The sequence below is a fragment of the Onthophagus taurus genome, chromosome 2 (assembly GCF_036711975.1).
Source record: "Onthophagus taurus isolate NC chromosome 2, IU_Otau_3.0, whole genome shotgun sequence".
Lineage (NCBI taxonomy): Eukaryota > Metazoa > Arthropoda > Insecta > Coleoptera > Scarabaeidae > Onthophagus > Onthophagus taurus.
Genome location: NC_091967.1, coordinates 8,169,167 through 8,182,149, shown reverse-complemented (window position 1 = coordinate 8,182,149; position 12,983 = coordinate 8,169,167). Strand labels below are relative to the sequence as shown.

Below are 12,983 nucleotides of genomic sequence, written 5' to 3'. Positions count from 1 at the left end.
AACGAAAATTAGGCTTAATTCGTTCACAAAATTATTTAAAAATCAACAGATGTGAAGTTGTCTACGTCAATAATTTCTTGTAAACAAACTTTTTGACATTTTTATAAAATCCAAAAAATTATTTATTATTTGTAAAAATGGCTAAAATAATTGAGAGACATTTCGAAAACCCTTTTCCCGAGTATTCAGAAGACTCAGCTAAAAATGTCATTTCAAATAAAACGGTAAAATTCATCTCTAACAGAAACCATTTAAAACTCCTTTTTTTTTCAATTAGATTGATAAATTGAATAAAGTTGTAACGGGTTTAGATGAAAAATGGGAAACCTGTATGAGACAACTCTCGCAATGTCAGTCACACGATTATACCGTGTATACAGGCACCTCAGGAATAGCTATGTTAAGATTTTTAAAAGATCCCGATGATAAAGCCAACTTATTGGTAAGTCAAATTGTGTTTGTGAAGTGACTTTAAAATATTTAATAATTTAAGGAAGTCAAACGGTTATTGATGCTGAATAATTTAAAGAAAAAACGATTAACGTTTTTATGTGGAGATGCTGGTCCATTAGCTTTAGGTGCTGTTGTTTCATATAAACTTGGTGATGTAGTTTTTTCAAGAAGTTTGATTGAGGAATTAGCAGAATTACAAAAGGCTGTAATAAATTATAAAGCCGATTTACCAAATGAGTACATGTATGGACGAGCTGGATATTTATATGCAATCCTTTACATAAACAAACATATTTCCCCACCACCAATAGATGATTATTTAATAAGAAAAGTAGTTGAAGCAATTTTTAATGCCGGTCAAGTAGAATCTCGAAATAATATGTGTAACCAACCGCTTTTATATAAATGGCATGATTCCTATTATCTTGGCGCGGCTCATGGAATGTCAGGAATAATGTATTTATTATTACAAGCAAGAAATTACGTCCGAGAATCTGAATTAAACGATTTAATTAAACCAACAATTGATTATTTAACAAGTAAAAAGTTTGCATCAGGTAATTTTCCATCATCGTTAGGATCACAAAGTGATAAATATATTCAATGGTGTCATGGAGCCCCTGGTTTCGTTTTTATGTATAGTGAAGCTTATAAAGTTTTTGGCGACCAAAAGTATTTACAGATGGCTTTAAAATCAGCTGAAGTTGTATGGAACAGGGGATTAATTACGAAAGGTTATAGTTTGTGTCATGGTGTTTCTGGGAATGCTTATTGCTTTTTAGAAATGTATCAGACGACGAAAGATTTGAAACATTTATATCGCGCCATTAAATTTGCCGAATGGTGTATTGATTATACGAAGGAACATGAAGAACACGAACCCGACAGACCTTTGTCTTTATTTGAAGGAATCGCTGGTCCTATGTATCTACTTGTTGATATACAGAAACCGATGCATGCTAAATTTCCTGGATTCACTCTTTAAATTGTATCATAATAAAATTACTGTAATTTTAGAGATTATAAACATAACCTAAAATGGTTGATTTGACAGGAATGACTTAATATGGTTATCTTTTGGTGTTTATATGTGATTGTATGTATTTATTTCTGGATATACAGAAACCAATACATGCTAAATATCCTCGATTCACTCTTTAAATTGTATCATAATAAAATTGATGTAATTTTAGTGATTATAAACATAACCTAAAATGGTTGATTTGACAGGAATGACTTAAGATGGTTAGTTTTTTTGTAGGTTATATGTGGTTCTGAGTATTTATTTCTGGATATGCAAAAACCAATACATGCTAAATTTCCTTGATTCACTTTTTAAATTGTATCATAATAACATTGTTGTAATTTTAGAGATTATAAACATAACCTAAAATGGTTGATTTGACAGGAATGACTTAACATGGTTAGTTTTTTTGTTGGTTATAAGATGGCGTTTTTAATTTCGTTGAATTTTTATTTTTAAAAATAAATTATATAAGTATAACTTTATAAAATCACAAATTTGGTAACTGTAATTGTTATAAAAATATTCAAAATGTTATTAATTCTCATATTATATCCTTGGCTTATACTAAAAAAATTCTTTTTTGCTTTTTTCTCATTAGGATCTCTCATTCCGCATTGTTTATAGGAAAGCTTTACTTTTCTCTTTGTATTAATAAACCCTGGAATGTATAAAGTCGGTGAATCGAGTCTTCCTATCGAAAGTAATCTACTAAAATCTTGTTCCAATTGTCCCGCAATTGGTCCTTTGAAATGCATCAAAAATTGTACGCAAGCGTTGTTATGTAACGTTCGTACTTTTCGTGAATCAACGGTTAACATCCATTCGGGAATTCCCATAACTTCTCTGACATCATCAATAAATTGTGCTCTAAAAACATAATTTATAAATAAATTGAAAATGAGATTTTTTTTTATTTACAGAACAAATCGTGGCGGTTTTTCGATGTTTGCATATTTAATTATATCATAATCTGGTTCAATATTAGCGCATGCGTATCTTCTGGAATCTTTATTAGGGCTTAAAATTACGATTGATCTTCCCATTGCATTCTCAACACCTTCCAATGGAAAATTTGGATCGACCAAAACTTTCCGTTCTAAACCTATATCAATCGTACCTAATCGTGCTGATAAATCGCCTACGTAACATCTTAATGGATTTTCAGGACCACATTCTTGATTATAAAGTTCAGACTAAAAACGAATTTTTAAAATAAAAAAAAAAATGTATAAAATATGTTATGTTTACATTTAAGGGATCAGCTAATTGTGTATAATAAGGATTCCAAACATAACCAGCAGCAACACATCTTGTATTTTGGGTTTTAACAGAAGCGTCAACACCAACTGGGTTAACATAAATCGCAAAATTATGATTTCTCGTCTGGAAATTAATTAAATGTTGTGATAATTATTTTTTTATGTTAATTTTTTCTTACAATATTTCTATCGAATTTTCCAGGATGTCGCAATTTTACCTCGATGACCGTATCACTTGCACTTCCATCATTATAAATTAATTGAGTCATTCTTAAGTAACCATAAGCGAACCCATCGGGGTGATGAAACGATGCGATGGCACGTAATTCTCGTGCTTCCGATGGACTATATCCACGTTCTATAGTTGTGCAAGCCCAACGACGACTGTCAAACTAAAAAATTTAATATTTAAAACGTTTTTTTTTAATAATTTCGGCACTAACTCGTTTATGAATAACGATAGATCGTCCTAAAATACTAGAAGGACCAAATAACGGTAACATAGTATCGTTATAAGCCCCCTTAAATAAAGTATGATTATCTAAGCCACCAAATTTTCCACTTAAATCACCCATTTCATATTGATCTGATGTTCCGTGATATGTTCGTGGTGAAGATAATGGTGAAACCATTAATGGATTCCAATGGCCGTATAAAGTAGTGGCTTCGCATGGAAATTCCAAATTTTCTTCTATAGGGGTCTAAAAAATTTGTTTTTATATAAATTAATTACATTTAAAATGTAAAATTTTACCATGTGAATATGATACCCGGAATTATCATCTAAACCATCTAAATCAACCTCAATATTTGTGATATCATATTCGGTTTGTTGATAAAATTCTATTTTTCCTTTTACAGTTAATGGATCCCCGTTTGGAAACCAATCTCGAGCTACAGCTTTTCGACGATAAATTCCACCAATTCTAAAAGAATCAATTAATTGATTCAAATTAAGGTAATTTTATTTAAATTTTTTACATTGAACAAGCCATTCTTTCCCCGCGCGCTTTTGGCCCGTGATCATCATAAATTACAAACGATTTTCCTAAAATTGTGTGAGGACCCGTTAATGGTAAATAAGAGTCGATTAGATACTTTCTAGTTATTCGATCGCTATCAATTTTTTTCCCCGCAATTTCTAAAGGTCCCAATCTAGTTGATAAATCACCAACTCGACAATAACCCATACTATCTAAGTAACATCCTTCTGATGGTGCTGATTTATCTAAATCAATCTAAAAAAATATATTATATCACCTCAAATGTCAAATTTTTTAATTATTCCCTCCGTTCAGAAATAAGTGTCCGATTTCCTTAAAAATTAATTTATTGAAACTTAGCTATCAATACAAATATTGTTTCTAAGAAACATTTGACGGTCATTTAAGTATTTGAATTGATGATATCTTTTGTATGTTGATAAAGCCCAAAATAAAAATTTATAAAAACTGGAAACCTCTCTGTAAATGATCTTTATTTATATGCCACACTTTGTAATTATTGTCTCCATCTACTTTCATGATTTCTACCATACACTGTTGGTGCGAAAGAACACTCAATTCGGAAAAGGCTTTTTCAACAACAAGAATTATTTCGTCTACAGTTTAGCAAGCCGATTGTTGCTGCGATGACTGAATTGCATTAAAAGAGCCTAATCTAAGACGTTTGTATCGGGATTGGGTGGCTGACATAACATTTTGATTTTGAACCCAGTTCTATTTGAAGCTTCATTGTCACCAGCAGAGCTTCATTAGAGCTTCTCATGCAAACTCACTTACCAGGAAGCTTGATGATGGGAGCTGATAATGTCACAGCGGGCTATCCCTGCATGGAAAAGCGCCCCTCAAATATGGATTGGAATGTGGCTAGAAAAGTCCTCCCTTGCACATCCGTCGAGAAAACAATTTTTATTTCAGGTCTTGAAAAGTCGTTTTTGGATTAAAAACTTATACTGTAGGAAAAATTACAAAACTTTTTACTGACGTTTAAAAGCAAGACCGCCTTTTCTTAATTCTTGAAAAAAAAAAATCGATATCGGACACTTATTTCTGGGCGGAGGGAGTATTTTTTTTTACTTTAAATGGATTATAAATATCTCCAACACTCATACAACGATTTTGCCAATCGTAAAAATCTTTTCCCGGTGGTAAATCGTGAATTGCCCAACGATGCTCGGCTGAATTATTTAGGTTAGAACCATCGGCGTGAACTAAATAATCAAAAAAAATTGAAGTATCTCTCCATGGTTCATCGGAAGGTTGTCGAAAAACGATCCTTCCTACTATTGGATATCGAAATAATACTTGAGCCGTAAACATTGGTTGTAAATGTTTAAAATCTTGATCGTATAAAGTGATAGTCCCGCAAATCCAAACTTGCATCGGATTATTAATGTACATATCATTTTTATCAAGTTCTTCTAATTTATAAAGAACGAAAGCTCGATTTACAACAGAAAATTGACCTTGTAACGGTAAATAAGTATCCCAATATTTTCCGAGTAATTCTTGGCTGTTTTCAATTAATGATTTTTCTGAGTTACGACCTAAAAGTTTTCCAGAAAGGTCTCCAATTGGATATTGATCTTGCGTTCCATAACCTAAACAAATATTTAAGTATAATAAAAAAACATTTTTGAGCTTATAAAATACCGTTTGGGATAACGTTGATATCATTTTTTAAGGGGTTAAATATAAATTTACTTGTTAAACATAACCTATTATAAGGATCGAATGTTTTTGATGGGCTCAAAGGTAATTCGTGAATTTTATAGGCTCCGATTGACGAAGAATAAACCAACTTTGTTTCGATATCATCACGAGCTGTTGTTATGTTAAAATCGATAAATGTTGGTTCAAATAAATTGTGTTGTGATAGTTTAATTTCTCCTTTAATTCCTCCGGATTGCAGAATAACTCTTAAATAAAAAAAGTTTGTATTAAATTTAAACTGACAAAAAATTTAATTTTTTCGAAAACTGTTATTAAAAGTTGACTCTTGCGTATACTCTATTTTTTAATTCGGAAAAGTGTTTTCAAATTAAAGCGCTAAAAAGAAGGGTTGCTATTGGTCAGTTTTAAGTAAAAATTACACTAGGGAAATTCGAGATGTTGCCGTGCTAGTGTAAAACTAGAATTAACACTAGACCGAGAACTAGAAACATTCGGATTTAGCCGTACGTCTCTCAAGACGGTTAAACTCGAATGATTCTAGTTTTAGGTCTTGTGTTAATTCCAATGATAGTGCTTGTGCAAAACTAGTACTAACACTAGACTGATGGATAAATGATTCTAGTTTTAGGCCTTGTGTTAGTTCTAATGATAAATGCTAGTGTAAAACTAACACTAGACCGAGAACTAGAAACATTCTGATTTAGCCGCAAGTCTCTCAAGACGGCTAAACCCGAAACTTTCTAGTTCTAGTGTTAGTTCTAGTTTCAGTTCAATAAAAATATACAACATTTCGTAATTCGCGACGGTAATGAAAGCTATTAGGCTATTACAGTACTCATCTGATGCTCTAATGAGATTTTAGTAACATTTTATGGAACCAGTTCAAGTTGATGACATTGGGTCATTAATTTTTCTAGTTCCCAATGTAAGAATTTGAATTGAAATTTAGGAATTTAGCGTACTGTTGTTTTCTCTGGAAGTAGTCTTTTAATGGAACTCTGAGCAATTACTCTTATTTCGGGAACATTTTTTTCAGGTTAATACTTTTGGGTTTTGACAATTTCTAACTGTCAATTCAAATTTCTATTTTCAAGTGTTACCAACTGCTACATATTCCCTACATTGTCAAAATTTATTTTATTTTTGTTAAAAAAAGGGATAAAAACGCATACCATTATTACTTTATTATACTCTTACCGAAAAATTACTTTAAAATGACGTTTTCATCTGTCATTCTGGACAAACTTTAACCTTTAATTCTTAGCGGCAAATTTAAAAATATAACATGAATTGGAATCTATACTTTTTAAATTAAAAGAATGATACTGGTAATAATTGTTATTGCTGTCTCTTATCATTCCCACTATTAATAATAAAATTGTTAGTTTAATTAAATTATTTCAGTATAGACGCTAATGCCATCTTACGGTGGGATTTCGACATACAATTAGTCCCAAGTTCTCCTATCAAAGATCAAATGAAACAATCAACTATCAAATGATTTTTTGATAGTTTAAAAAATTATACATTTATTAATTAATTAATAATTTTTAGTTCGTAGATAAAATATTGTATGAAACTAATTTTTGCTAAGTTGCTAACTTCACACACTGTTTCATAAATAACTTACGTCCTGGACGGAAAAGACTTACGTCCAGCTACTACAATCAAAAAATTTGATCCTATTAATTGTTGATTTATTGTTATGAACAAATTATAAACACAAAATGATCAACATTTAATTGTTTTATCGTTTCATTTCATGTTTAAATGCAAATTTATAATAGCACATTTGTTCAATATGTGAGGTTAAGTCGATGTGACGTTTAGTTGATTGACGTATGTAACATTAATTGAATTCTAAATGTCATTATTGAATTTGGTCGTTTTATTAATGTATAAACTTTAGAACACGCAGTTTTCGAAAAAATGTTGTTTGATACATGATAGCGAAATTTTTTTGCATAATTAAATAACTAACTTACTTTGCATTAATTGGATGTTCATATTGGATTTTAGCACATGCTAAAAAACTATCGGGATGTTTATTTCTAAATATCACCAAGTATAATCTTCTTCGCACTCCCGTTAAATCGTTTGGTAATAACGTTAAAGTTTCGTCCCTAAATAATGTTTTATATCGTTTCTTTTTATCGCCCGATACTTTAACTTTTCCTACTCGTAAATCGATATCACCCATTGTTTGATTATTTCCTGAATTATCTGGGTCGAAAATTAATTGTAACATGTTGCAATTTTCTTCGGATCTTCCTTTATGTCCTTCTAAGATGTCGGTAACAAAAATTTTCCAATTGTGTTCTGTAACATCGATTTTTCCAATTTTTTCGACGTCTCCAACTCGGTATAAATCGGTTGAAATTAACATTTCTTTGTTATTATTTTTGGTTGAGAACCAACGGAAAGAAACCATCCCAGCTATGGGAGTATAAAATCGCGCAACTGCGGTTTTCTCTAAAACTTTATCAACGAGTGTTATTGAAGAACATGCATAAGAATTAGTTTCCAAGTTTTTTAACAACAAAGATTTTCCATAAAGCCCCTTAATTCCGGTTAAATCAAGTTTATTCGTTGCTATTTCAATGGTATTATTATCTGGTAAAATTAAATATCCAAATATTTCATCGAAATTAATCAATTTCTTTCCCAACTTTTCTGATGAACATCGATTTTCAATGGTTGAATAATCAACAGGGAATTCCATAAGGTACCAAGAAAGAGTTTGTGATGCATATTGAAGAGTTAATTCTAAATCGGTTTTTAAAATTACAGTTTTATTTTGGTGGTAAATAAATGAGATTGTTCCGTGGAGACCTTGTGATGAAATGTACGATTTTAATTCGATACAATTTGTTACGGTTAAAGATCCTGAAAATGGAAAGTTTTAAAAAAAACAAGGTTATTGGAACAAATTTAAAATATTGTTTATCTCACCTAATAACACAAAACTTATCATAAACCACTTTAGAAACATTTTTTAAACTAAAAATCTTGTCTTTATTGATAATGTTAAGAGATTTTTAAATTTTTTTCTTCATTTTTAAACATAACCTATCTCGATTTCTTCGTGTGTTCTTTGCGGAGGTAAAAACTGTAATAGAAAGTAAACCTGCGCTAAGTTGAGGCTAACGTAGCGTGACTCATACCTCTTGTGATATTGTACCAAGTCGTTATTGTTGAATTCATATAATTTTTGAATGATCCCGTGAAGAATTCTACCTGGGATTTCCAACAAAAAGAAAGATTATACCCAGGAAGAAGATTATTATTCTTTTTAACAATGAAAAGTGATAGAAATAAAATGAAATTAAATAAAAATCTATAAATAATGAAACACAAAATATAATAAAATTTATTTACGCTTTATTTTATACAGTTCATAATAATAATTAATAACCCTCGAATAGACCTATTTTGATGACACGATTATTTATAATGCACGTTATGGCGCCAAAAATAAGATGGAGAAAAAGAAATTAGTTGCGCATGCTGATGTTAAGTCTCGAGACCGGTACTATTTTAAATAAAAAAAATTTTATTTGATGTTCTTGGAGATGAATTGGCGCGGCCGGCGCGCAGAATATCGCGGGGTTAACGAAAGAAGTCATTGGGGAAGGTTGCTTATGCAGCTTCACCTTCACCTTCTTCCTCTTGGCTACCGGTGAGGAGTGTAATTAGGGCCGCGGTATCAATCCTACCATTATCATCGATTTCCATTACATCGAAGGCATCGTCCACTTCTTTCGCTGTGAACTTATCACCCCAGGTCATAAGGGCATGTCTGAACCTAAAAAAGAATACATAAATATTTTAAAAAAATGTTTAAAATAGGTTTGAATTTAGAACTGTCATTGTCAAATACATCAAATAGGTTGGAATTTAAAACTGTCATTATCAAATTAACAAAAAAAATAATGAACGTAGCCAAATATTAATTACGATTCAATTTAATTAATTTTTAAATAAAATAATTATAATTTTCTAAGTGATTATTCATAATAATAAAATTCTAAAATTTCGTTATAAATTTCAAAAATATATTCGAAAATAAAAATTAAGTTGCGCCATCTATTTAAAAAGCAATCTTATTTAAGAAAAGTGAGGTTATATTAATACCAATATCTTAAATAATTTGGTTTATTTCTGTTTTGCTTTAACGTTTAAGTATAAAGTAGTGGTTACGTAAATTTCTTTTATGTTTATTTTTAGCAACCACCTCCAAAACGTAAAAACATCGATGAAAGAAAAATCCCAGACGCGGTCTAATTGCGAATCGGAACGTCTTTATTAGGTAACAAGAGGTTCCGAGCTTATTGGCAAAGCTCCAAAAAGCTATTTTTAAACTTCTACAAATACATGCGCATAAGAAACTCCTTTTTTGTTCTGGGACCTAGTATCGTATTACACAAAGAATTTTAAATGTTAGGTTATGTTACTTACCGATCACTATCGATGGTACCGCTTTCATCAAAAGATTTGAACGCGGCTACAACGACTTCATCATCATCGGTACCACCTGAATCTTGCATACGGAGGGCGAAGAGCGATAACCACTGTGTGAAGTTGAGTGGTCCGGGGGCCTCATTGATCATTTCGTCGAGCTCTTTTTCGTTGGAAAGTTTGCCGACTTGGTCGAAAGTTGCCCTAAGATCGCTTTTACTAATAATACCGTCTTTGTCGGCATCCATTAGTTGGAAGGCTTCCTTGAATTCAGCTACTTGATGCTGGGAGAACATCGAGAAGACATTCGAACCAGATCTTTTAGCTTTTTTCGAGGAACCTTTTGAGGAAGCCCTCGTTTCGGCTGCGGGTGCGGCCGCAGGAGCATCTCCTTCTTCCTTCTTCTTCTTCTTAACCTTTTTCTCTTTATCCGCCTAAAACAAAATTGGTTGTGATGATTTCGTTTCTTTCTTCGTGGACACTTTTTATTATTTCTTTTTTTTTTATTTCACTGCACTTTTTCGTTATTTATAGTTTCCGGGATTTAAAAACTTGAACTTACCATGGTTCCGGTGTCGATGTAATGCCCTCTTTGCTACGCCCGCAACTGAGCGGAGGAGCTGGAGGTGCGAGTTTAAATAAAGTTTGCCTGTATAGTGTCCAGGGGCTCCCTTCTACTGAAGGGGCCATATATAGATTGTGCCAAGAATAGGACAGGAACGGCCCAGGTTAGCTTATAATGAAACATTATAGTCGAAGCTGACTTCGAACCATAATTACTAAATCTATACTTAAAAAATCAATTTTAACCACAATTTTTTTTAATGATTCATTTTATCGTAATCTAATCCAAATAAAATTGGATTATTTGAATTCCTATAAGTTTTAAAATCAATTACTTTTAATAAAACATCTTTGCTTTAATAATTAAACGATTTTTCCTCACTTTTTGTAATTTTTTTTTTGTAATATGATCATTTTCTTTTCTTATTTTAACTAACTCAAAGTACAAAATAAGATGAATTCGGATCAACGAAACGCCATGCCATCCTTTGAATGTGTCTGTTCTGTTTATTTTTAGTTTTTTGAGGTCATTAAATTCCTGCTAGCTCGTTGCGCGCAAATGTTTATTCTCCGTCCATTTCTAGACTATTTTATACGAAGATTTAGTTCTTTTTATTTCGAACTTTCCCGGGGAGAAGTTTTGCGTGAAGCGATTTTTAGTTCAAGGTCATCTAACAACATTATTTTTGCATTCTTCAAGAATTACATAAATAAAAATCGTTGAAATCTTGTCTGGTGAGTAATCAAAGTATGGATAAATGCCAGAAACATCGTCTTCAAGGGAAAGTAATTATTTATTTAACCAAATTTTCTTTACATTCATTTATTATTTAAAAAAAATCAATAAAATCATTAAGGGTAGTATTGATTCTCCTAGATTTCTTGAGGTTGTTAATTTTCCTGTTCCTCCTCATACAAATGTCTTGCAGAACTCTGCCATGTTGAGAATGGCGCGCACATTTACATCGTAGCGCGGGGGTTGATGTCTTTTGCGACTCTCTATGCGTGTTTAAGCATTTGATAATAATTGTGGCGTGTAAAGCTCATCATAATTATTAGTTTATATAAGTAAATTCCATATATTTGGATGCATTTTCTTGTTATTTTTGAGGCATGGTGCCTTGAGTTCGTCCCGGTTCCCTGCTCAACTGTATATATTAAATAAATAAATAAAATTGTTATCGAGATTAATTTATTATCGTACTTTTAAATGGAAAATACCACTTTAAAGATTGAAACATTCTTTAATAAGGTTATTATTTCAACAACTTATAATTTTTAATATTAGGCATTCTTCTATACACTTCGCAATATGTTCTAGGATTTGGAAATTCTTCACACTTTTTTAACTCTGTGTCCAAAAATAGAACTTCCTACTCTTACATTTGTGCTTCCCAACTCAATCTAAAAAAAAATATAATAAAGATAACAGAATTTAAATGAAAATTGAATTCTTATTACAGCATGTTCAAAATCATCAGACATTCCCATTGATAACCCAACACTTTTCCATTCCAATCCCAAATTAGTACAAACATCATCTTTACATTTACTCAACAAAAGAAAATCCGGATTTGGACCTTGAGATAAATCGTAACCAAATTGTCCTATTGTCATTAAGCCATCGAAACAAAGATTTTCGCATTTTTCAATAACAAATTTGCTCAAAGTTACGACATTATCAGGATTTGTTCCATTTTTAGCTTAAAATTAAAAATGTTTATTTCAAAAGTCGGTTTACTTGAAAATTATTCACCATCCTCTCCACTTGTATTAACTTGAATCATAACCTTTAATTTGTTCTTTTCCCCACAATATTTACTCCAACCACTATTTATTTTACTAGCTAATTTCTCATCATCAACAGTTTCAATTAAGTACAAATTAGGAATCGATAAGACTTTATTGACTTTATTAGTTTGTAAGTTTCCAATGAAGTGCCAACGGATTTCTTTGCATTTCTCTAAAATTTCCGCATTCGAAGCTTTTTCTACTAATTCACCAACATAGTTTTCACCGAAATGTCTTTGTCCCGCTTCGTAAGCCTCGATTATCATCGAGACAGGTTTCGTTTTGCTTACTGCAACCAATTGTGGACTCACTCCTTGTAATTCCTAGTTAATCAAAGTTAATAATAATCAATTTTAATTATTGTTAATGTTAAAATAAGAAAGAATTTACAGGTTTTCGACGATTACACGCTTCCTCTATACGTGACAATATCGTTTTAACACCCAATTTTACATTTATTTCTTCCATCGCCTTTAACATAACCTCAAAAAGTGAAGTGGAAAAAGTTAAAACAGAAATTTATGTAAACATTATTTTTTTAATCTCGTTAAAAAGACGTTCTTTTAGACACTTTAAAGTTTACTTTTATTTATATATCTAAGTTTATAGAAAATTATTTGATTACTTATAGGTTAGAATATTTACTTTAGCTGCTTATTAATAGATGGCGCTCTTTGATATCACTTAAATCTTTTTTTTAAATAAATAAATATTCTATTATTTATAATCTATATTATTAATCTCAATATCCCAATC

At 31.2% G+C, this 12,983-nt stretch overlaps 4 protein-coding genes across 4 annotated transcripts; 1 reads left to right on the top strand and 3 right to left on the bottom strand.

Annotated features, from left to right (window-relative positions):
• Positions 1-70: 70 nt before the first annotated feature.
• On the top strand, positions 71-1,510 carry LOC111427528 (lanC-like protein 2). The gene is made up of 3 exons (XM_023062717.2): positions 71-224; positions 278-442; positions 494-1,510. Exons 1-3 carry the CDS (start codon positions 138-140, stop codon positions 1,436-1,438), a joined length of 1,197 nt encoding a protein of 398 aa, XP_022918485.1. The 5' UTR covers positions 71-137; the 3' UTR covers positions 1,439-1,510.
• Positions 1,511-1,906: 396 nt separating this feature from the next.
• Positions 1,907-8,496, bottom strand: LOC111427527 (Related to Sod). Its single transcript, XM_023062716.2, has 11 exons — positions 8,367-8,496; positions 7,400-8,300; positions 5,394-5,659; positions 4,818-5,341; positions 3,721-3,977; positions 3,494-3,665; positions 3,183-3,440; positions 2,919-3,131; positions 2,729-2,863; positions 2,399-2,673; positions 1,907-2,347 (listed from the first exon to the last, which is right to left on the bottom strand). Exons 1-11 carry the CDS (start codon positions 8,404-8,406, stop codon positions 1,960-1,962), a joined length of 3,429 nt encoding a protein of 1,142 aa, XP_022918484.2. The 5' UTR covers positions 8,407-8,496; the 3' UTR covers positions 1,907-1,959.
• A 262-nt stretch (positions 8,497-8,758) lies between these two features.
• On the bottom strand, positions 8,759-10,534 carry LOC111427530 (myosin light chain 2). Its single transcript, XM_023062720.2, has 3 exons — positions 10,435-10,534; positions 9,873-10,306; positions 8,759-9,219 (listed from the first exon to the last, which is right to left on the bottom strand). The coding sequence occupies exons 1-3, from the start codon at positions 10,435-10,437 to the stop codon at positions 9,054-9,056; spliced, it is 603 nt and encodes a 200-aa protein (XP_022918488.1). The 5' UTR covers positions 10,438-10,534; the 3' UTR covers positions 8,759-9,053.
• Positions 10,535-11,611: 1,077 nt separating this feature from the next.
• On the bottom strand, positions 11,612-12,768 carry LOC111427529 (pyridoxal phosphate homeostasis protein). The gene is made up of 4 exons (XM_023062718.2): positions 12,618-12,768; positions 12,193-12,550; positions 11,898-12,139; positions 11,612-11,840 (listed from the first exon to the last, which is right to left on the bottom strand). Exons 1-4 carry the CDS (start codon positions 12,705-12,707, stop codon positions 11,772-11,774), a joined length of 759 nt encoding a protein of 252 aa, XP_022918486.2. The 5' UTR covers positions 12,708-12,768; the 3' UTR covers positions 11,612-11,771.
• Between the last annotated feature and the right edge of the window lie 215 nt (positions 12,769-12,983).